This window comes from Bufo bufo, chromosome 5, assembly GCF_905171765.1.
Source record: "Bufo bufo chromosome 5, aBufBuf1.1, whole genome shotgun sequence".
In the NCBI taxonomy this organism is placed as follows: Eukaryota; Metazoa; Chordata; class Amphibia; order Anura; family Bufonidae; genus Bufo; species Bufo bufo.
In genome coordinates, this window is record NC_053393.1 from 132,100,718 (window position 1) to 132,125,809 (window position 25,092).

At 44.7% G+C, this 25,092-nt stretch overlaps 1 protein-coding gene across 2 annotated transcripts in view; it reads left to right on the top strand.

Moving 5' to 3' along the window:
* TCEA1 (transcription elongation factor A1) overlaps window positions 1-21,073 on the top strand; it is a 31,187-nt gene extending 10,114 nt beyond the window's left edge. The window contains exons 3-10 of one of the 2 annotated variants that reach the window (XM_040434305.1): window positions 440-545; window positions 4,394-4,481; window positions 5,475-5,626; window positions 9,028-9,084; window positions 9,724-9,878; window positions 11,924-12,070; window positions 13,100-13,171; window positions 20,559-21,073. In XM_040434305.1, the coding sequence (XP_040290239.1) occupies window positions 440-545; window positions 4,394-4,481; window positions 5,475-5,626; window positions 9,028-9,084; window positions 9,724-9,878; window positions 11,924-12,070; window positions 13,100-13,171; window positions 20,559-20,567 (786 nt within the window). In that variant the 3' untranslated portion in view covers window positions 20,568-21,073. The remainder of the gene's footprint in view (window positions 1-439; window positions 546-4,393; window positions 4,482-5,474; window positions 5,627-9,027; window positions 9,085-9,723; window positions 9,879-11,923; window positions 12,071-13,099; window positions 13,172-20,558) is intronic. The other variant, XM_040434306.1, reaches the window with a different exon arrangement.
* The last annotated feature ends 4,019 nt before the right edge of the window (window positions 21,074-25,092 follow it).

The following is a 25,092-nucleotide window of genomic DNA, read 5'->3' on the forward strand; positions in this document are numbered from 1 at the left end:
TATCCTTCAACGTACATATGTTTTCACCGCTTTCTAGGCAGAATTGCTCCAGTGTCTTTATTCTATGCAGGCCATCGTTTGTCTTAAATGTAATGTGTATAGCCAAGTTTGGATTATCTTAGAGACCCGGCTGCAGATTCCATCAGATTTGTTGCTGCACACCTTGGCAAAACCCGACGAACCCCTATTTATAAATGACAGTAATAGGGCCAGTTCAGCTGTCGGGCGACACGCCAGGTTACGACAAACCTAATGAGTTATTCGGGAAGTCTAAATGGGGCAGAACTGGAACGTGGCACACTGTTGTCACCATGTGGCCTCGCTCTCTGATGGCGCTTGTACTTATGTCTTATTGTAAGTCTGATGTTTGTTCTCGGCTCTTTCACCCCTTGCGTGTGATCCTGGTAATTACAAAGCTTTTTCCTGTGCTTTTCTATAGTCTACCCGAATTGGGATGTCTGTGAACGCCATCCGCAAACAAAGCTCCGACGATGATGTCACCTCTCTGGCCAAATCGCTCATCAAATCCTGGAAAAAACTGCTCGGTAACACAAACCTGCTTTTCTTCACTTATGTAAAATCAGGACATTGCTGCACTATCACAATAAGGCCGCATTTTTTGTGGATCTGATGCGGGCCTATTCATTTCAGTGTGGCCGCAAAAGGTGCGGACAGCAGAGCATGCGCGGTCAGCATCCGTACGTCCATTCTGCTGCCCTACAAAAAGAATAGAACGTGTCCTATTCTTTTCTGTTAGTGCGAGACCTGTGGAAAGGGAAAATGCGGATAGCACACAGCCGGTATCCATGTTTCGCAGATCCACGATTTGCCGACCACAAAAATGGATACAGTTGTGTCCGTGAGACCTTGGTTTCACATGCCGTTAGTCTGTCCTGCTAATAGCATGCTGTTGTTGTGAACTGTGGCTCACATTTATTGTTGTATTTGTGCCACAGGTCGCACAATTTTTTTTTTCCAGAAGAGTAGAAATACTCCTCCGACCATTTTTGAGGAGCATTTTTACCCGAGGAGGAGTACGAAATCTGCAGTAATTCAAATACATAAGATATCTGCCTACACTTGCTCACATCTGTGTTTGGAGCCTCTGTTGCAGATCCTGTCTACAGACCAGACAAAAAAAGCCTTGTACGCAGCACTTTTTTGGTCTGGTAAAAAGACAGTCTCGTGAATGGAAACTGAACGCACTCCATCATAGTTATTTTTTTATTTTTTTTTGCTGGACTTTGCAGGATGGAAAAACATGGTACTCTACACTTTCCCATCCTGCAGAATCCTCCAAAAAAAAGAACCTTTTAAAAAAAATTTTTTTTGAACTATGGAACTCCATGGTGATGTATGTCACAGTATGGCATCTGTTGTGTATGTTATTTGTATGACAAAAACCCAGCCTTACGTGCCCGATCCAGCACTTCTGTTATTTTCGTCGTTCTGCTCCATTAGATGAGAACAACAGAAATGAATAGTGGGGATTTATGCAGGAGACCATTACTGGTCTAAATAACATCAAGCTATTATAGCAAAGTTAAAGTCCAGTCCAATATGGCGGATCTTCCCTGTACTTTACCACTTGGCTATAATAGCCTGTCTGCATTCACTACATACTGCACCACATACATGCGTGTGATGTATGTAGTGCAGCGTGTGATGGGTGTGATGTATGTAGTGCAGCGTGTGATGTATGTAGTGCAGCGTGTGATGTATGTAGTGCAGCGTGTGATGTATGTAGTGCAGCGTGTGATGTATGTAGTGCAGCGTGTGATGTATACATGGGTGTGATGTATGTAGTGCAGCGTGTGATGTATGTGTGTGATGTATGTAGTGCAGCGTGTGATGTATGTAGTGCAGCGTGTGATGTATGTAGTGCAGCGTGTGATGTATGTAGTGCAGCGTGTGATGTATGTGTGTGATGTATGTAGTGCAGCGTGTGATGTATGTGTGTGATGTATGTGTGTGATGTATGTAGTGCAGCGTGTGATGTATGTGTGTGATGTATGTAGTGCAGCGTGTGATGTATACATGGGTGTGATGTATGTAGTGCAGCGTGTGATGATCACACACTGCACTACATACATCACACACATAGTTACGTTACACGCTGCTGTCACCTTGTTCTGCGTCCATCTTCATGTCCGTGCCCAGTCTTTAGCTCCACCGCCGCCAGGGTCCTTGTGCAGCACACCCGACACTCCATAGTCAAATATCCCCCGGGAGCCGACCCCTCCTCCTTTCAGCGCCCGCCGGCCCCTCCTCCTTTCAGCGCCCGCCGGCCCCTCCTCCTTTCAGCGCCCGCCGGCCCCTCCTCCTTTCAGCGCCCGCCGGCTTCCCCTGATGCAGGACCTGTATCTCTCCCCCACCGCCCAAACTAACCAATAGCAAAGCTCCTTACTGTTCGAAGCTTTGCTATTGGTTACTGCGGGCACAGGCAACATCGCTGCGCTGCCTATTCCGTTCACAGCGCGCCATACGCTGATGAAAAAGCAGGGAAAAGTCTATGGCGTATTGGTACTCCTTACACTTTTTCCAGGGAGTAAAATGGCCTGAACAGGCGTCTGACGCTTGTACAGGCGTTCTTGCGACCTCTGTTTGTGCCCTTTATGGTTAACTTCACTCCAGAATACTGTCTGATCTTCTGTGTGACATATAACTATTTCCACCCTACACAGCACAAATGATGATTTACGATGGCACAGATTTAGCAAAGACAGCCCATGCACTTATCAGTTTCTCTCAACACGAGTCAGTAAATTAGCCGAGTTTTGAAACTGCTTTGGCGGTGATCATCCGCCCGGCCTGGGTCTCCCTCCCTGCTCCCCCTGGCAGGCTGCTGATTTTCCTAGAGGAAGCCGTGACCAGCCACGGCCATGTGGTTAGAGACACCTGCACTTTCCCTGTATGAAAATTAGACGCGTGACCCCAGAGCACAGCATAAAATCAAGTTAGCACATTCTCGGTGTAAAGCCACGTTAGATTGGGAGAATCCAGCGATTTGAGCGAGCCGGGGTCATTAGTGTTAGATTAGCCAAATAAAATGCCAACCTTGTGATGTTTTCTTGTTAGACTTTGACAAGAGCATACAGAGAATGGTGTGATCGAGGTAAACCTTCCAGCGTCAAGGGATCCTGTAAATGTACACAACTCCTCAATGAAAGAGGCAGAGGAGGATGTCGAGAATTGTTCTGAGGAATACAATGAAATGCAATGCTGTTCCCTTAGCATGGAATGGCTACAACAGCAGACATCCAGTTTGAGTGGCATTGGTGTCTAAGGGCTCATGCCCACGAAAGTAAGGGCTCCATGCCATACCAAACGGCTGGTGAGCAATATATGGGCACTAGCGGTGTGCACTCCGTGATTTCAATGGGTCCGCACGATACGGCTATAGATAGGACATGTCCTTTCTTTCACGGAACAGATGTATGGATCAGAAGCGCTTCCGTAGGCTTTCAGGTCCGCGCCTCCACACCCCAAAAGAAAAGACATGTCCTATCTTTTGCCTCATCTTACAGACCCATTCAAGTCAATGAGCCCGCATCCACAGCGCGGAGTGCACACGGCTGGTGCCCGTGCATTGCAGACCGATGTTTCTGTTCCGCAGCATGGGCACGAAGCCCTTATATTCATGGGCATGAGCCCTAAGGGAGACAAAAAGACAAGACTCCATTGAGCAAAAGTTCGGTCACCGAGCAGTGGAAAAACATTGCATGATCAGGCGAATCCAGACTTAACCTGAACCATGGGAGAGTCAGTTTATGGCATAAGCAGCATGGACTGACGAACCTGTCATGTTGGCGGAGTAATGGTGTGGGAAACCCTGGGTCCTCTGATACCTGTGGATGGACCTTGGACAGTTGGGCTTACCAAGTTCATCCCTTCATGGCGGCAGGACTATCCACCCTACTACAAGGGTTGTATAGTCAGGAATTGGTTCCAGGAGCATCAGCGAGTGTTCCTTGCTTTTCTTCCTTTGGAAGAATGGAAGCAGCAGCCATCAAATGGTTTTCATGTGTGGGGACCGGAGCTCTACAGCAGCCGAGGAGTTAAGGAGCTGTTGTACAAAATGCTTCTATGTTCTGCTCAATGGGGGATCAACATCCGTGTTCCCCCCAGGAGGGCATAAAGTGTGGGGTGAGACAACTCTTTAGACACTGACTGAAATGAGGCCACAATTGTTGAACGTGGCCCAGTGGCTGCGTGGTATGAATGGCAGGGCATGTGTTGGATTCCAGTTGTGTGTGTGCCCCTGTGTATTCTGGTTTGTGGTGAAATATTTTCCTCTTTATAATCCTCTATTTATGCCAGACCGGGTAAAATAGAACATGTTTTTTTACTGTTATTCTTATGTTTGTTTTGTCTTTTTTTCTCTATAATTTAGATGGGCCGTCAGCTGAAAAAGAAACAGAGGAAAAGAAGAAAGAGCAGCCCCCGCCTGCACAGAACAGTCCTGAAGCAAAGGAAGAGAGGTATTCTGCCACGACTGATGCACAGTTATATCCAGGATTGATAATAGAGGATCATTTCAGGCAAAACACTTAAGGAATTGGGAATCGTGATCTCCAACCCCTTTCGGATCTCACTTTATTTCCTTTCCTGGTTAACTACAGCAATTATGATCCGAGCGTGCGAAGACACACGCATGGCGCGGAACCAAAAACTATCAGCATTTTAGGAAAGGGGGGATGGAGTCGAGAAGGTTTAGGCAGTGACTGGTAGTGTTGGTCAGTTTCCTATATTGACCTGTCCTCAGGATAGTTCCTCAATATCGGGCAGGGGTCCGACTCCCAGAACCTCTGCTCATCAGCTGTTTTAAAGAAAACGCAGTACCCCTGCGAGCGCTGCCATCTCATCACTGTTTATCTGCTCGTTGTCGGCATCACTTTGGCGAGCAGTGTAATTGCGTCTGCTCCGTCCATTCACTTCAGTGGAGGGAGTAGCTACAATCTGTCTGCTCCTTTCCATTGTAGTGAATGGGGATGGCGTTGCTGCAGTCACACTGCTCGCCGCTGCGATGTAAGCAGTGAAGAGAGGACAAACAGCTGATCGGCGGGGGTGTCGGCAGTTGGACCACCGGTGATCTAATATGGATGACCTATCCTGAGGCCTGAGGATAGGTCATCAATATAGGAAAGTAGCCAACTTTCCTAGGGGGGAGGGGATGGGGGATTGCATTTATCAGTTAATTTATTCCAGTTTCCAGCATGAATATACTGAAAAATACAGCCCCCAGATGCTTTTTGCAGGATATGCAACTGTCATATGGAGTCAATCTCCATCACTGTTAGAAAAATGTCAGAAAACAATGCCAGGTTCAACCACACCGCACTGACAGTGTGTGGTGGGACCTATTCTAAATTCTGCTATGTACATCATTGCATAGATCCCAATAATGGGTGGCATAGTCATTGTCTGCACTGAGCTAGCAGAACGCTGCAGGTAACGCTTTCTCTTCTCCCTAGCAGCAGCTCCAGCAGTACTTGCAGTGGACGGAAAGAAGATTGTACGGCCCCGTCTGATACATTAATTACATCTTTTCCTCGAGCTCCCAGCACCTCGGATTCTGTCCGAATCAAGTGTAGAGAGCTACTTGCTACAGCTCTGAAAACAGGAGGTAAGTACTGGTTTATCCATTGCCTCCTGACAGTGCTCTTGTATTGCACAGTCTGCAGCTTTAAAGAGGAGCGGTCACCTCCCCTGACATGTCCGTTTTAGTATTTGTAATTGTATTCAACATGAAATGACAATTCTGGAGCATCTATTCTTATGACTTTATGCTGTGCTGTTCTTCTATTATTCCTGATAGAAATGTATGGCTTATGGTCCAGATGGGTGTTACCAGTTGGTGTGTCCCTGCACAGTCTTACATTGTCCAATTAGTGCTGCGGGTGACACTGTGCAAGGACACCCCCCGAACTGGTAATGCCCATTTGTACCTTCATCCATAGAATTCTATCAGAAATATAAAAAAGATGCTTCAGAATTGTTACACGGGAAATTCTCATGTAGCTACTAAAGCAGACATGTCAGGATTGTTGCTGCATGGCGGTGTACCTGGCCAATGGCAGCTTGTTGTCCTGTTGTGCAAGAGGCGCTGAAGCTGGTTAATGATGGCAGCGGTATCACGGCACAGCTGCTGTGTAAAATCAGCCACTGCAGACATATTGCCCACTTACACTTGTGCCCTCTCTGAGTCAGAACCGAGAGCCCGCTCTGCTGGACTCAAGCCGTCGACTTAGATTATGTTCTGGCATTGATCTGTATAGCAGCCATGTAATACTACATTGCACCAGCCATTTGCCGGGGGCTGCTGTCTAAGGCTAGGTTCACATCTCCATTACAGTATTTCGGTAGTCTCTTAGGGCAGAGGAGGAAACTACTGGATTAACTTTATCCGGCATAGCCAGACCTAGCCAGATTCTTAAACTAAAAACACCTGCATTCTTGCTGGACACCCGACTGATCTCATTATAGAGAATAGGGATCTGGCAGACTTTGTACAATGACCCCTGCACAGGTCACACAACATGCCTAGAAAGCTCTACCAGAGAAGTCAATGAGGTCCCCTCCAGACCATTGTGTCTATGGGGCGGCCGTAAAGCAATTTTCTTAATGTCTATTCAAACTATAAAACATGCCCCCAATGCCTGGGCCCCTCATAAAGATTATACTTACCCCGCTCCCCGGCACTCACCTCACTCTTGATCCCTGCACCGCCGTGCGGGAGCAGGGTAAGTATAAACTTTGAGGGCCCGGGTATTGGGGGACATGTTTTATAGTTTGGATAGCCCCTTTAAGAACAGCTCATTTAAGATGGCTGCCCCCATTATCATGTTCAGATAAATAAAATTAAAAAAATCTACAATCCGAAAGTAAAACAGGTTAGGATAAAAGATGTTACTATCTGATTTTAACTGGCAGATAAAAATGTTGGTGACACATATAAGCTGTATGGTTGTGGGGGGGGGGGGTAGGGTTGGGCGGTATACCGGTTTTTCGATATACCGCAATATTAAAAAAACGGTGATATGGCGATATCGCCGTTTCCTAATACCGCGGTATATTTCGTGACGTCACAGCTTTAAAAACTGAGTCCGCGGCGCCGCTGCCCTCCCCCATCATTATCTATATCTACCAGCGGCTCCTCCTGCTTGCTCTGAATGTGCTGTCTCTGCCCACCGACTGACGTCTAAGGTCGGAATCAGGTGACGCCCCCAGGCTGAGACTAGAGGAGCGCAGTACATACAGACTACAGCAGCGAGTGGTAAATGGTTTGTAATGTCTCTCCAGTCCACTCTGCCTATTACTCCAGTTATATGTCTTGGCCCACAGCCCACTCAGTCCTTCATGCCTGCCAGTGGCTGCATGCTCCGCAGTGAGCCATCATGAGTCCCTCGACTCCCTCCAGTACCTCCCGGCTCCCCCATGACATGATGAGCATGACCAACAAGAAAGAATTATGGTGGTGGCAGCCTGGCAGGCAGGTGACAAGTCACAGTCACACAAGTGGCCATAAGACATGGGGGGGCAGCTGCTGCCCCCCCCAGCCCCATACTCTAAGTAAGTAATGTCTCCTTTTGTGGCTGCTGCAGGCGCAGCTGCCCCCATACTGTATGTAATGTCTCCTTGCGGCTGTGCTCCTTGTGGCCCCCATACAGTATAACGTCTCCTTGTGGCCCCCCATACAGTATAACGTCTCCTTGTGGCCCCCCATACAGTATAACGTCTCCTTGTGGCCCCCCATACAGTATAACGTCTCCTTGTGGCCCCCCATACAGTATAACGTCTCCTTGTGGCCCCCCCATACAGTATAACGTCTCCTTGTGGCTGCCCCCATACAGTGTAACGTCTCCTTGTGGCTGCCCCCATACAGTATAACGTCTCCTTGTGGCTGCCCCCATACAGTATAACGTCTCCTTGTGGCTGCCCCCATACAGTATAACGTCTCCTTGTGGCTGCCCCCATACAGTATAACGTCTCCTTGTGGCTGCCCCCATACAGTATAACGTCTCCTTGTGGCTGCCCCCATACAGTATAACGTCTCCTTGTGGCTGCCCCATACAGTATAACGTCTCCTTGTGGCTGCCCCCATACAGTATAACGTCTCCTTGTGGCTGCCCCATACAGTATAACGTCTCCTTGTGGCTGCCCCCATACAGTATAACGTCTCCTTGTGGCTGCCCCCATACAGTATAACGTCTCCTTGTGGCTGCCCCCATACAGTATAACGTCTCCTTGTGGCTGCCCCATACAGTATAACGTCTCCTTGTGGCTGCCCCCATACAGTATAACGTCTCCTTGTGGCTGCCCCATACAGTATAACGTCTCCTTGTGGCTGCCCCATACAGTATAACGTCTCCTTGTGGCTGCCCCCATACAGTATAACGTCTCCTTGTGGCTGCCCCCATACAGTATAACGTCTCCTTGTGGCTGCCCCCATACAGTATAACGTCTCCTTGTGGCTGCCCCCATACAGTATAACGTCTCCTTGTGGCTGCCCCCATACAGTATAACGTCTCCTTGTGTTTTTTTTCTTTAAAACTGGTATTTATCGCGATATATATCGTTATCGCGATAAATTTTTTTATATCGTTATCGTCTGAATATTTTTGATATCGTCCAACCCTAGGGGGGCTGTGGGGGGTTATTACGCAGATTACGTGAGTTTTAAAAGAAAAAAGCTTTGCCTTTTGTCATGAATGTACAGTTTTGTACATGAATTTTTGACTTTCTCGCCACCTTTTAAAATGTGGAAAGGCAAGTGGCTTCCTGCAGCCCCACCAGATTTACCAGAACCTGGTGTAGATGTGCTTTCCTGGCCTACAGACGATGCGACAGCTTTAGGCCTGTGCCTCCCTCATCCATACCTGTCAAACTCCTGGGGGCCACTCCGTACACTTCAGTATTTGACATGTGCTGTGTACTTTCACACATTCTTTATCAAAATTTAATTTTTTTGTATAGAATTTTTCTAGTGTACATTGTTCAAATGTATTTGGTGCGTTTCTCTTGCAGATGACTACATAACTATTGGAGCAGATGATGAAGAACTTGGAGCTCAGATTGAGGAAGATATCCTTTTATTTTAGTTTTCCATGAGATGTTTGTCACTATAATTGGTATTGTTGTCCATTCATTTAATCTTGTCGTTTGGTATCATTGTTTCCCTCTGAAACCAGACTGGTACGGGGTTGTAACGCCAGATTTCATTCATAAACAGTCCAAGTCTGAAACCCATGTCACCCCTCCCCTTCCTTCCTGACCATGCCCACTTTCCTTTTTTTAGTACATGTCTTTAAAACCCATAGGTTGTTGTGTGTTTTTTTTTTTGTTTGTTTTTTTACCCCGTTTTGGTTATGTAAAATAATTCTTGTGCCTTTTTCGGTGATACATGGGGATTTAATTTTATAAAGTGCTGTGTATAGATCGATGGGTAAGGCACTCGCAGTGAAACTCGTCTCTGTGGGGTGCTCTGCTGCGAGCTCTGCATGGACGCGCGCAACTGCTGGGACTCGGACCGATCAGTAGAACGGGATCTTCGGTTCCTATTCTTCCTCACTGCACAGCCGCAGGGAGAAGTTTGAAGGCCCTGCTGTTGTGTTCAGTGTCTGTGGCGCTAGCGGACACACCCGAGCGCTGTATACACACTCCATGGTGGGGTGGTCCCTGGGGGGCATCCATGTACTTGGTTATCACTTAACTCCTCTGCACCGGCTTACCAAGAATTTAAAAACACAGATGCAAAATATAAGAACAGGGTGCGAAGTAGAATTGCCAACTTGAAGGATGCGAAAAATCCCAACTTGAGGCGAAACGTGCTTTGTGGGAACATCGCTCCAGAGGTGTTTGCTCGGATGACAGCAGAGGTGAGTAGCTGGTTCACACGGAAGGGAAGTTGACAATATGCTCGTTATGGATAATCACTTACTGGCTCGTGTCACTTGAGTTTCCCCGGAGTCTTGTACCTTCTGTTCCTTTAGAGATTGATGTAGATGAAAAAGTCACGTAAAGAAGAATTATTAGTTAAGCTATTCTATGCGTTACCGGTTATTTTCCTGCTCTCTTTTCCTAGATTTTAATAATTGAAATTATTAGAGTTTCTACATATCTCTTGTTTCCTATATAATACTTACTTTTAAGATATGGTATTTATGTAGATCTGGAGGACATAAGCAGATAATAGAAAAACTGGAATAAGGTGTCCACCACCCTCACCTGGAGAGATTGACACATTGAGTTTTGCATTGTAGAAGATTATTCTTGCGTCCAACTTTAAACATTTAGGGGCAGATTTATTAAGACCGGGGGTTTAGACGCTGGTCTTGGTAAAGCCCTGCACTGGCGGTAGATCCTCTGCCGTTATGTAAAGACAGCTTCTAAAAGTACGACAGCTTCCGAGCTGTCTTACATTTAGTCCATTTTCTACCCCTAAAACAGGCGTAGAAAATGGTAAATGAGACTGGTCGCGGTGATACCCATGATGTTTATATTTATTGTTATTTAGGTATTTTTTAAATGATAAGGAAAAGGGATTGATTTAAACTTGTATATTTCTAATATATATTTTTGTGATTTTGAAGCTCATATATGAGCCTATAAATGATGTTTTTAAATTTTTCATGATATACTATCAGGAATTTTTAAAATGGGTTTTGAATTGGAAATTGCTCATTTCTTATCCTGGCCTGCCATCTGGTGGCCAATATAAGAATTGCAGCATTAACACTATCAGCCTCGTCAGCGAGGCTCATAGTGTTCAGCGTAACTACCGATCCTTCCATTGGCCGCACAGGGCATTGGTAGGAAGCGCGAGCTTCCGTATTTTTGCATATTTAGATGCCGTGATCTCACTTGATCACATCATCTAAAGCCTTTAATTACAGCGATCGGTATTATTGCCGGTCACGGTAATTAGCAGCAGGTCTCTGCTGTTTGAAACAGCAGAGACTTGCCAGCCATGACACTTGCTGCACGTGCAAGCAGGCACCATGTTCGCACAGAGTTAAAAAAAAGGAAGAAAAAAAAAACCTGATACTTCCCCCACTGCCTCTGTTCTGATGCTTCCTTGGTCCCCGCTGGTCTCTGCTTCTTGGTCTCAATCCAGTGGCTAATCCGGGTATTTCCCGTCACTGGTTCCGTGGCTAATGATGGACTGAGCAGTTATTTCCTGTATGTGTCAACAGGGTCCAGGAAGTGTCTGAACAGGAGTGGCTAGGGATTGGTAAGGTAAGTATTTTATGAGAAAATAATAAAATACCTGAGTGCCATTCCTGCAATCTCCAATGCAGGTCACAGGCCTCTTCCAGGTATAGTCCTTGTGCCGTTGGTACACTGCCTCATATAGTGAACAGCAGGGCAGGAGGCCATCAGATCATTATGTACCCGGCCCTGTAGGGTTTAAGGCCAGTCCACCATGCTAGAATCTATCTAAACTTGGTGCTGCTAGGTCTTCTACACCTTCAGACTTGCCCAAAATGAGGGTGGGCTTAATGAAACGGGAAAAAGTTTTACTGGAAAGAGGGCAATAAGGTGCAGTCTAAAAGGAAGTCAACCAATAGTTGTATAGAGTCAGAGAAAAGTGTCTATCTGTGATACATTTGGTGCATGTCCAGACAGCCTGGCGAAACTTACTCCATCTACAGGATTATTCAATCTGGGCCAAAGAAAAATAGCAGTGACCTGAGCATGCTGTTTGCATTTCAAAATACAAATCCATAGTTTAAAAAAAAAAATGTCCTGAAATCAGCACTATAACATGGATGTTGGGACTCCTAATAGAACTGAAGTCTTGATAGTTTTGTAAATGGATGGCTGAAGAAGTCTGGAAGTGTAATGTAGAGGTTTTTTCCTACATCCTGCTCGGTTATTCACACAATTAGTAACTTGTTTTTTTCTTCTTTAACCTCTCCAGGAAATGGCAAGCGATGAACTTAAAGAAATGAGAAAGAACCTGACAAAGGAGGCCATCAGAGAACATCAGATGGCCAAGACTGGCGGCACAGAGACTGACCTGTTCTCCTGTGGCAAATGCAAAAAGAAGAATTGTACTTACACGCAGGTAAGTTTAGTGCATGCTGCTTTCTTAGTCCACACAGTGCAGATTTATTTGCAGAAAGTCCGCACAAAAAATGCACATAAATCTGCACTATTTATTGCATTTTTATGCGGATTTGATGCAGATTTCACCCTTTCATTGAAAAGCGTGAAATCTAGACCAAAAAGCAACAAATGACATGCTGCAAATTGCAAAATCTGCACGGCAGGTCAATTTCCGCACCTAAGAGAAAAAGCGAAGTGGACATGGGATTCGTGTCATCTTATACACTTTGCTGGTTGTATTACACTGCGGCTTTTCCCACACATCATCCCCACCGTGGGCAGGTAGCCTTAGTCATGCTCTTCTATATCGTATGTTTGTGCGAATGCCACTCGGGCAGCGATCGTTTTTGTCTAGCCCCTATAATAATCCACCTTTTCTGAACCCTCTAAACATTTGTGCCTGGCCATGGTTTACTTAGTCCATCATATACAGGTTACGCTACCATAAGCCTTAACATAACAGGGTAATAAAATGCACGCCTCTGGTATGAAAATGATAAATCTGTGTAGTCGTGAATCCACTCAACATATGTAAAGTTGTGGTAACAGTAATATCGGTCATTGTTGCTTTGATTTTAGCACAGCGGTTTCTGCAGTACTCTCCTGCCTCTTATTTCTGCCCCATGTTAGGCTCTGTGCAGCCTGTTTCAGCCTTCCTTTGATATACATGCTGGTAAAAGCTGCTGACGTATATGTCCGATGTATCCATAGAGCTTCATTGACCTAACAGAGGCCAAAACAATGTCCTTGTGGCTGATGGGTTTTTCTTACAGGTGTATTTATTAGGCACCATAGACCTAAATGCACTCCGCACAGAGCCTTACGCTATTTGACTGCACATCGGGCTTCCCGTTTTAACTGGTGTATACATGTGAATAATGTAATGCCTGTTGTGGTAATATGGATAATGAATATAATATTCTGTACACAGTACAGAAGTGTGATGCGTAGTCCGACCAAATTGACACACTGTTTTTGCGTGAATTAGGTACAGACCCGCAGCGCTGATGAACCTATGACAACATTCGTGTTCTGTAATGAATGTGGAAATCGGTGGAAGGTAAGACCTGCACTAGTTGTCCTTTGCTGTTTATGGGTGGTAAGGGGCATTACGTAGATGTCTGTATCCTGTTCTCATCATGGGCTGGAGCAGGATTTCTTGTGCATATCTCCTAGATTTGTATGTAGAACTTTCCAAGTAGAGATCAGATGATCTGATCTCATAAATGAGCTATTTCACCCCTAAATCTAAGTCAAGGGGGGTTCAGCAGACGACACCGACTGGGAGCCTCTGCTGGTTTATTAGAAGTGGGCACAGAATTGTAGGCTGCAGTACAGGGTGCAATGCTCCTGAGGGTGGGAGTTATGACTGAGCCCATGAAAGACCATTAGAGAAGGCGTCTGCAGAAGGGAATACTACTTAAGAATGCATAATACATGTAAAATGGAATGATGGTTCTGCTTTAAAGCCAAATAAGCCAACTCCTGTGTGTTCCTCATGAACACCTTCCTGCTCTGCGCCATAATAGTACATTGTAGAGGGAAGGTAGTTAACCTGTGTTGACAGACTATTACAGCACAGTGATGGCACAGGCCCAGGAGCTGTTCTGTTCTATCACTTGGAGTCGCCAGCTGGCACTCTGCTCTAATGGCCGGGATCATACATAAAGCAGATCCTAGTCGTTCAACCCCTTAGATGCTGCAGTCAGTGCTAACTATGACATCTAAGTTGTTAGCTAGGAGGCTCCCTGCCTAACCTTATCGTTCCCAATGGGGTGAGAACAGGCGGCATGTCCCCCATTATTTGTATTGAAGTTTTCATTGTGCAAAAGTATTGCCGTAATCGAAGTGACCTGCGGAATAAAGTTATGTCGCTTACAGTGCACAGTGAGTGGCATAAAAACAACCCCCCCAAAAGACTCTTTTTCACACAATCACCACAAAATAATGTATGCAACTTACAAAACATTAGTACCCCAAAGTGTTATTAACCACTTCAGCCCCCAGTGCTTAAACACCCTGAAAGACCAGGCCACTTTTTACACTTCTGACCTACACTACTTTCACCATTTATTGCTCGGTCATGCAACTTACCACCCAAATGAATTTTACCTCCTTTTCTTCTCACTAATAGAGCTTTCATTTGGTGGTATTTCTTTGCTGCTGACATTTTTACTTTTTTTGTTATTAATCGAAATTTAACGATTTTTTTGCAAAAAAATGACATTTTTCACTTTCAGTTGTCAAATTTTGCAAAAAAAACTACATCCATATATAAATTTTGCTCTAAATTTATTGTTCTACATGTCTTTGATAAAAAAAAAATGTTTGGGTAAAAAAAAAATGGTTTGGGTAAAAGTTATAGCGTTTACAAACTATGGTACAAAAATGTGAATTTCCGCTTTTTGAAGCAGCTCTGACTTTCTGAGCACCTGTCATGTTTCCTGAGGTTCTACAATGCCCAGACAGTACAAACACCCCACAAATGACCCCATTTCGGAAAGTACACACCCTAAGGTATTCGCTGATGGGCATAGTGAGTTCATAGAACTTTTTATTTTTTGTCACAAGTTAGTGGAATATGAGACTTTGTAAGAAAAAAAAAAAAAAAAGTCTCATATTCCACTAACTTGTGACAAAAAATAAAAAGTTCTATGAACTCACTATGCCCATCAGCGAATACCTTGGGGTCTCTTCTTTCCAAAATGGGGTCACTTGTGGGGTAGTTATACTGCCCTGGCATTCTAGGGGCCCAAATGTGTGGTAAGGAGTTTGAAATCAAATTCTGTAAAAAATGACCTGTGAAATCCGAAAGGTGCTCTTTGGAATGTGGGCCCCTTTGCCCACCTAGGCTGCAAAAAAGTGTCACACATCTGGTATCTCCGTACTCAGGAGAAGGTGGGGAATGTGTTTTGGGGTGTCTTTTTACATATACCCATGCTGGGTGAGATAAATATCTTGGTCAAATGCCAACTTTGTATAAAAAAATGGGAAAAGTTGTCTTTTGCCAAGATATTTCTCTCACCCAGCATGGGTATATGTAAAATGACACCCCAAAACACATTCCCCACCTTCTCCTGAGTGCGGAGATACCAGATGTGTGACACTTTTTTGCAGCCTAGGTGGGCAAAGGGGCCCATATTCCAAAGAGCATCTTTCGGATTTCACAGGTCATTTTTTACAGAATTTGATTTCAAACTCCTTACCACACATTTGGGCCCCTAGAATGCCAGGGCAGTATAACTACCCCACAAGTGACCCCATTTTGGAAAGAAGAGACCCCAAGGTATTCGCTGATGGGCATAGTGAGTTCATGGAAGTTTTTATTTTTTTTCACAAGTTAGTGGAATATGAGACTTTGTATGAAAAAAAAAAAAAAAAATCATCATTTTCCACTAACTTGTGACAAAAAATAAAAAATTCTAGGAACTTGCCATGCCCCTCACGGAATACCTTGGGGTGTCTTCTTTCCAAAATGGGGTCACTTGTGGGGTAGTTATACTGCCCTGGCATTTTCCAGGGGCCCTAATGTGTGGTAAGTAGGTAAATGACCTGTGAAATCCGAAAGGTGCTCTTTGGAATGTGGGCCCCTTTGCCCACCTAGGCTGCAAAAAAGTGTCACACATGTGGTATCTCCGTACTCAGGAGAAGGTGGGGAATGTGTTTTGTGGTGTCATTTTACATATACCCATGCTGGGTGAGAGAAATATCTTGGCAAAAGACAACTTTTCCCATTTTTTTATACCAAGTTGGCATTTGACCAAGATATTTATCTCACCCAGCATGGGTATATGTAAAATGACACCCCAAAACACATTCCTCAACTTCTCCTGAGTACGGAGATACCAGATGTGTGACACTTTTTTGCAGCCTAGGTTGGCAAAGGGGCCCAAATTCCTTTTAGGAGGGCATTTTTAGACATTTGGATACCAGACTTCTTCTCACGCTTTGGGGCCCCTAAAATGCCAGGGCAGTATAAATACCCCACATGTGACCCCATTTTGGAAAGAAGACACCCCAAGGTATTCAATGAGGGGCATGGCGAGTTCATTGAAAAAAAAAATTTTTGGCACAAGTTAGCGGAAATTGATTTTTTTGATTTTGTTCTCACAAAGTCTCCCGTTCCGCTAACTTGGGACAAAAATTTCAATCTTTCATGGACTCAATATGCCCCTCAGCGAATACCTTGGGGTGTCTTCTTTCCAAAATGGTGTTATTTGTGGGGTGTTTGTACTGCCCTGGCATTTGAGGGTCTCCGCAATCATTACATGTATGCCCAGCATTAGGAGTTTCTGCTATTCTCCTTATATTGAGCATACAGGTAATGAGATTTTTTTTTCCCGTTCAGCCTCTGGGCTGAAAGAAAAAAATGAACGGCACAGATTTCTTCATTCGCATCGATCAATGTGGATGAAAAAATCTCTGCCAAAAAAAGAAAAAGGAGGGGAAAGGCGTCTGCCAGGACATAGGAGCTCCGCCCAACATCCATACCCACTTCAGCTCGTATGCCCTGGCAAACCAGATTTCTCCATTCACATCAATCGATGTGGATGAATAAATCATTGCCGGGATTTTTTTTTTTATATATACAAAGTGTTTGCCAAAGTATATGAACACCGCCACCTCCTCAGCTCATATGCCTCGGCAAACGTATCTTTTACTGCAGAGGAGAAATCTCGTCTTGCAGCGCCGCATACACCGACTTGCGTGTAATCTGACAGCAGCGCAATGCTTCTGTCCGAATGCACATCAGTGCTGCAGCTGGTCGATCGGTTGGTCCACCTGAAAGGTAAAAAAAAACAAAACAAAAAAGAAAAAACCAGGCCGCAAAGCAATAACTTTATTAACTGTTGAACAGAACATAGAACCTTTTTTTAAACTTTTTTAACTGAACGTTTAACTTTTTTACTTACCGGTATTTTTTTTTTTGTTTAGTTTTTTTTACCTTTATAGAACAAACCTCTCCTTCCCCATGGGACAATGTGCAAAGCGCAAATCGCCCAAAGATGTGGCGAAGTACGTTATGCACTTTATCCCAGGTGAAAGGAGAGGTTTGCAGCAGCTGTGAGTGAATGGGCCCTAATAGCCCTGTGTGCCTGTCCTGGTGAGATGTGATCCCTATGCTAGGTGTACCTGTGTGTGGTACTTCCGGAAACACTCTCCATAGCATAGGGCAGGGTGGTCAGCACAGTCAGGACAGAAATAGCGGGTGTCACGCCTTATTCCACTCCTGCTACAGACACGACATCTTTTTCGGGGTGACGGTTGGGTTGAGGTACCAGGAACGACACTGGGGAAATGTCGCTCGTGTAGACGGCTAACTACACTGGTGGATGGGGCCACGGAACCTCCTGGGTAAAGGAGGTTCTCGATGATCTCTTCCTGGAATTTGAGGAAGGATCCTGTTCTCCCAGCCTTACTGTAGAGAACAAAACTATTGTACAGCGCCCAATTGAATCAAATATACAGACACCTTCTTATACCAGCGTCTGGTTCTGCGGGAAACTAAATACGGAGACAACATCTGGTCATTGAAGTCCACCCCTCCCATGAGCGCATTATAGTCGTGGACACAGAGGGGCCTTTCAATGACACGGGTTGCTCGCTCAATTTGGATTGTCGTGTCTGCGTGAATGGAGGAGAGCATGTAAACGTCACGCTTGTCTCTCCATTTCACCGCGAGCAGTTCTTCGTTACACAAGGCAGCCCTCTGCCCCCTTGCAAGACGGGTGGTTACAAGCCGTTGGGGGAAGCCCACGCGACTAGTTCGCGCGGTGCCACAGGCGCAAATCCGTTCTAGAAACAAATGCCTAAAGAGGGCCACACTTGTGTAGAAATTGTCCACATAAAGATGGTACCCCTTGCCGAATAAGGGTGACACCAAGTCCCAGACTGTCTTCCCACTGCTACCCAGGTAGTCAGGGCAACCGACCGGCTCCAGGGTCTGATCTTTTCCCTCATAGATCCGAAATTTGTGGGTATAGCCTGTGGCCCTTTCACAGAGCTTATACAATTTGACCCCATACCGGGCACGCTTGCTTGGGATGTATTGTTTGAAGCCAAGGCGCCCGGTAAAATGTATTAGGGACTCGTCTACGCAGATGTTTTGCTCAGGGGTATACAAATCTGCAAATTTCAGGTTGAAATGGTCTATGAGGGGCCGAATTTTGTGGAGCCGGTCAAAAGCAGGGTGGCCTCTGGGACGGGAGGTGGTGTTGTCGCTAAAATGCAGAAAACGGAGGATGGTCTCAAATCGTGTCCTGGACATAGCAGCAGAGAACATGGGCATGTGATGAATTGGGTGCGTTGACCAATATGACCGCAATTCATGCTTTTTTGTCAGGCCCATGTTGAGGAGAAGGCCCAAAAAAATTTTAAGTTCGGAAACTTGGACTGGTTTCCACCGGAAAGGCTGGGCATAATAGCTTCCCGGGTTTGCGGTTATAAATTGTGTGGCATACTGGTTGGTCTCTGCCACGACTAGGTCCAAGAGCTCCACAGTCAAGAACAGCTCAAAAAATCCCAGGGCCGAACCGATTTGAGCCGTCTCAACCCGAACTCCAGACTGGGCGGTGAAAGGGGGAACTACTGGTGCGGCTGAAGTTGGTGACTGCCAATCAGGATTTGCCAGCACCTCAGGGACTCTAGGGGCTCTACGGGCCTGTCTGTGCGGTGGCTGCGACGGGGTAACTAGTGCACGTGCCACCGTACCAGCTTCAACTGCCCTTCTGGTGCTCGCTACTTCACCATGTTGTACGGCAGTGCTGGTACTAGGTCCAGGAAGGGCTGCGCTGCTGGTGTATGCCTCACCACGTGATCCGGCAGCGACAGCCCCACTCTGCTGCTCTTGAAGCGGATCCTGCGTAACCTGTGGTCTAGCGACATGGGGCCGGGTACGCCTGGTGCTGCCAGGGACCTCCACCTCCTCGTCCGAACTTTGGGTCAGAGAGCCACTGCTTTCCACAGGTTCATATTCTGACCCGCTAGATTCGTCAGATGAGGGTTCCCACTCCTCATCCGACTGGGTCAGAATCCTGTAGGCCTCTTCAGAAGAATACCCCCTGTTTGACATTTTGGACTACTAAATTTAGGGGTATTCCCTGAGACTACCCAAGAAAAAAAGCAAGCCTGTCTTACAAAGGGGAGGCTAGCGAAGTACCGGAGGCCGCTGCGGTTGATAAAAAATATCAAAACTGATTTTTTTATCGCCGCAGTGCGTGTAAAATGAATGTGCAGTGATCAAAAAATATATATTTTTTGTCACTGCGGTGGGGCGGGCGTGGGTGAACGCACGTGTGGGCGACCGATCAGGCCTGATCGGGCAAACACTGCGTTTTGGGTGGAGGGCGAGCTAAGGTGACACTAATACTATTATAGATCTGACCGTGATCAGTTTTGATCACTTACAGATACTATAAAAGTACAAATGCTGATTAGCGATACGCTAAACAGCGAATAAAAGTGACTGCGGTGGGGTGGGCGCTAACTGACGCTAACTACCTAACCAAGGGGCCTAAACTATCCCTAAAACCTAACAGCCAATACCAGTGAAAAAAAAAAAGTGACAGTTTACACTGATCACTTTTTTTCCTTTCACTAGTGATTGACAGGGGCGATCAAAGGGGTGATCAAAGGGTTAATTGGGGTGCAGGTGGGTGATCTGGGGCTAAGGTGTAGTGTTTGGTGTACTCACAGTTCAGTCTGCTCCTCTGCTGGATCCAACCGACGAAAAGGACCAGCACAGGAGCAGACAAGCCATATACCAGATCATATTTACTAATATGATCTGTTATATGACTTGTGATTGGATTTTTTGAAAATCGCCAGCCTGCCAGCCAATGATCGTTGCTGGCAGGCTGGTGACGAAATACTTCTTTTAATTTTGCCGGCCCGCGATGCGCATGCGCGGGCCGGCTTTGAGCGAAATCTCGCGTCTCGCGAGATGACGCGTATATGCGTGACTCTGCGCAGCGCTGCCACCTCCGGAACGCAATCCTGCGTTAGGCGGTCCGGAGGTGGTTAAGAAACACAATGCATCCCTAAAAAAAAAAAAAAAAAAAAAAAAAAAAAAAGCCCTCATAAGGCTATATCAACGAGAAAATCATTCCCGTCTGCCATTGGCTGCACCCTTCCCCCCCCCTGAAACCAGATGTTTTAATCCGCGCACGGGGAGAAGCAGTAAGTATATTGTGTGTGAGGGGTACAGCATATGGGGGACATGTTTTAGTCTCGGATAACCCCTTTAAGTCCAAAATAATGAACTCCACCAGATTGTCACCTTTTTATGTTTATAATGTTTATTGTGTATAGGTATTTTAAGTGAATATGTATGTGTGTGTGTATGTGTATATATATATATATATATATATATATATATATATATATATATATATATATATATATATATATATATAATCTCTCAAATGATCTTGTTTTCTTTCTTCTAGTTTTGCTAAGAGAAATTCTGTTCTGACACCAAAACAAAGAAGAGGCTGTTTTGTAATTGGGAAGATGAGAACTCTTCCAGATTTTTTTTTTTAATTGAAGCTGGATTCAACTTGTGGGATCTTTTGGAATTTTAAGACCGTAACGAAGCCGCAGTTTTATGGTGCACGTTTGGAGAAAAGAAATCTTTTTTATAACAGAGTTCACATTTCTAAATCCGTTTGAATCTAGATCACGTCCCGATTGTATTGTGCGCTTGATAGTCTTGCACTCTCGCAGTCGCCTGAGCTGTTCTGAACATGTACATAGTTTGCAATGGTTGGTGGAAAGAAATCAAATATTTCTCCAAAAAATTTAATGTTAGAAACTCTCTAATCATGTGATAAGAAATGTTAAGAGGCGCCAAATTAAATTATTTTGTTAACTCATGGTTAGATTTACCTTCATTCCCGTTTAAAATTGTTGTGCTTACTTTTTGTTTTATATAGCTTTTCATTAAAACCGAGAATGTTTGTAATTGCTGGATTGATATTTATTTGCTGTGATTTTTTTTTTTTTTTTTTTGTGGGGAAGGGAAATATTTGAGTGAATTTGCAAGAGATATTTAAGTAATAAAATGCAGTTTTTCCTTCTCTAGTTAGTGTTGAGCTTGGCAAAGAAAATACTCCAGCTGCTTTCCCACCCAAGTCGTTCTCCTCAAAATCCCAAAAACATTTGTGTCCTAAATGCACCGAGAAGGTAGTTACAAAAGAGTCCTCTTCCTTTCTTAAAACTATGAGAGCCATGATAAAGGGAGAAGTTAATGCAGCGGTGGACTTAAGTCATGCCACAGTCCCCTGGGCCATCCACCTCTCATAGGTCTCTCGTTTCTGATTCCGCCTTTGATCTAGATGATGATGGCTCTGGAAAACCCTTATTTCTTCCGGAACAAACAGAGGGGCTTCTAAAAACAATAAGAGCCACCATGAATATTGAAGAGGTCAAAGAGAACCATTCCATCCAGGATAAGATGTTTCAGGGTTTAGGTGAGAGAAAGAAAAGATCCTTTCCCATACATAACCATATTAAAGCCCTCATATCCAGAGAATGGAGAGACCCAGAAAAAACATCGTCCGTAACTAATTCCTTCAAAAGAAAATACCATTTCTCAGAGTCTGACTCTAATTTGTGGGATAAAACACCGAAAGAAGATGCCCTAGTGGCATGTATTTCTAAAAGAACTTCCCTCCCATTTGAAGACACGGGTCTCCTAAGAGATCCTACGGATAAAAATTTATTGAAAAAAATCATAGGAAACAAATACTGCCATGTTGCGTCCCAGCATAGCATCTACTTGTACAGCTAGTACAACACATAAAAAAAAAAAGCATCAAACTTCTTAGCAGATGCATCAGCGGACTTAGTCAGATTCTCTGCTAGATCTGCCGCCCTGTCTAATGCAACCAGAAGAGCTATCTGGCTTCGTTCATGGTCTGGGGATGCAAGTTCTAAAAACCGCCTGTGCTCAATACCATGTGAGGGAGACAGATTATTCGGCTCGACCCTGGATGATGTTCTTGATAAAGCCTCTGATAAGAAAAAAGGTTTTCCACTGGAAAACCGTTACTTTCATAAGAGACGGCCCTTTTTAAAACCAAAAAAGTTGGATCAGAAGAAGAAAGAAGGATCAAGGAAGTGGCAGCCATCCAGGGGCAGAGGAACAGGATTACTTTTTAACCCTGAGAATTACTCCAGCTCCAAGCAATGACGCCTTACACCAGGTGGGGGGGCAGACTAAAATTTTTTGCTCCCATCTGGGAAAGTATCAGAGTCTCCCCATGGGTGGTAAATACTCTAAAACTAGAGTTTCTATCTTATCCCCCAGACCGATTATTGGTAAACAAAAAATTGCCTCTGAAGATAAAGCAAACCTGTCTGGAATCAGAGTTAGGCTGGGTTCACACGAGCGTGTCCGGATGCGTCCCGGGGTATTGCGGCAAACCCGCGCGAGTAGGAATGCAATTGCAGTCAGTTTTGACTGCGATTGCGTTCAGATGTTCAGTTTTTATCACGCGGGTGCAATGTGTTTTGCACGCGTGTGATAAAAAACCGACTGTGGTACCCAGACCCGAGCTTCTTCACAGAAGTTCAGGTTTGGGTTCGGTGTTGTGTAGATGTTATTATTTAGATGTAGATGTTATTATTTTCCCTTATAACATGGTTATAAGGGAAAATAATAGCATTCTGAATACAGAATGCTTAGTAGGTGATCAATTGAGGGTTAAAAAAAAGAAAAAAAAATTAAACCGTGGTGATGGACCATGTGATTGGAGCATGTGATCTGACGTCACCACAGGTCCTTTAGCCCATAGCTCATCTTTAAAGAAGTAAAGAAGAGACCGGGAACTACGCGAACAAGAGGAGAAGGTGAGTTAATTTTTTTTATTTATTTTTAACCCTTAATTGATCACCTACTAAGCATTCTGTATTCAGAATGCTATTATTTTCCCTTATAACCATGTTATAAGGGAAAATAATATAGTGAATAGACTCACCTAGCAACCATGCGTGAAAATCGCACCGCATCCGCACTTGCTTGCGGATGCTTGCGATTTTCACACAACCCCATTCACTTCTATGGGGCCTGCGTTGCGTGAAAAACGCCGAATATAGAACATGCTGCGATTTTCACGCAACGGACAAGTGATGCGTGAAAATCACTGCTCGTGTGCACAGCCCCATTGAAATGAATGGGTCAGGATTCAGTGCGGGTGCAATACGTTCACCTACCGCATTGCACCCGTGCGGAATACTCGCCCCTGTGAACGCAGCCTTACTATCCCTGGTACACAAAAATGTAATCCAGCCGTTTCCAAAGGATCAACAGGGAAAAGGGTATAAGTCCTTAAACAAGTCCATCATCTACAAAAGATTCAAGATGGAATCAATAAAATCAACAATAAACGTTCTCCCACAGGACTTCTTTATGGCGACCATAGATCTTCAGGATGCATACTATCACGTCCCAATATACTACCACCACCAAAAATTTCTGAGAATCACTATCTTCATAAAAGATCAACTATGTCATTCCCAATTCACAGCCCTCCCATTCAGGCCCCGAGAGTATTCTCAAAAATTATGTCGGAGGTAACAAAATATCTACACTTAAAGGGGATCCAAATCATCCCATATTTGGACGACTTCCTGATTGCCTCACCATCACAGGAAATCCTACAGTCCCACCTTTCCCAAATCCAAAGATGTTTAGCCACCTTGGGGTGGGTAATAAATATCAAAATGTCACTTAGTTCCAGACCAGAAAAAAATCTTTTTGGGAGTACTCCTAGACTCCGGTCATCTGATGTCTTTTCTTCCCCTAGAAAAACAGAAATGTCTTCAGAAAGTTTCTCAATTCTGCAGCCAGAAGACCACCTCCATAAGGAACATTATGACCATCCTAGGTCTCCTGATGGCCACAATCCCGTAAGTCAGATGAGCCCATCTCCCGGTTGATTGTTCCACCTTGGGATCTTAACCTGGTTCTTTCGGTCCGGATGGAACCTCCGTTTGAACCTGTTGGAAAACTTTCTCTTAAACTTCTCACCTTGAAGACAGTTTTTCTAGTCGTTATTATGACTGCCAGAAGAGTGGGGGAGATACAAGCCTTTTCCCTGCAAACCTCCATATCTGGTAGTTCTAGAAGTTCGCATAGTACTCAGACACTGCCCTTCTTTTCTTCCAAAGGTCATTTCCAGGTTTCACTGCGAACAAGAGGTCTGATTACCTTCCTTCTGCTCATCTCGATCCTCAGAAAGGGAAAAAAAAAGTACCATAATCTGGACGTCAGAAGAAGTGTTTCATCCTACCTTGATGATACCAGTACCATAATCATCGTGGGCGGAATCTGCATCCGTCTCATTGGATCAAATTTGCAAGGCAGACACATGGGCCAACCCTATGACTTTCTTTAATCATTAGAAGTTAGATATCCATAACAAACAAGAATTGTCCTTTGGCCGTAGAGTTCTTTCAGTTGCTGTCCACCCCCTTCCCCCTAGAATGACTACTCTGTCAATCCTCCTGTGAGTGCCGTTGTGGAGGCGCCTGGTAAAAGAGATAATTACTCTTACCGGTAATTGGTTTTCCAATAGCCTCCACAACGGCACTGGGATTTCCGACCCTTTTATTTTTTTGTTGTTATATAATGTAATTGTTTCTGCTTTGTGACAATTTTTTTTAAAGTCTCAGAAAACCCCTTTAAAACCCTGTCACATGCATACTACAGAGCAGCTGTCTAGACTATGTTGTTTGGAATCTGTTCCACTTTTATGCATTATCTGGTCTTGCAGCTCAACCATGTTCAAGTTATGCCTTTGGCTTCAATTTTATGTTCTGTTAACTTTTTTAGGCAATAGGTATATCTGAGGTATATGTTGTCAGTACTCCATGATATATGCCACTGTATAGGTATACAATGATGTGCTTTTGACTATTAAACTGCACCCTACTGAATATGAATTCATAGTAGATTACTATTACAGCAGTGGCTGTGGA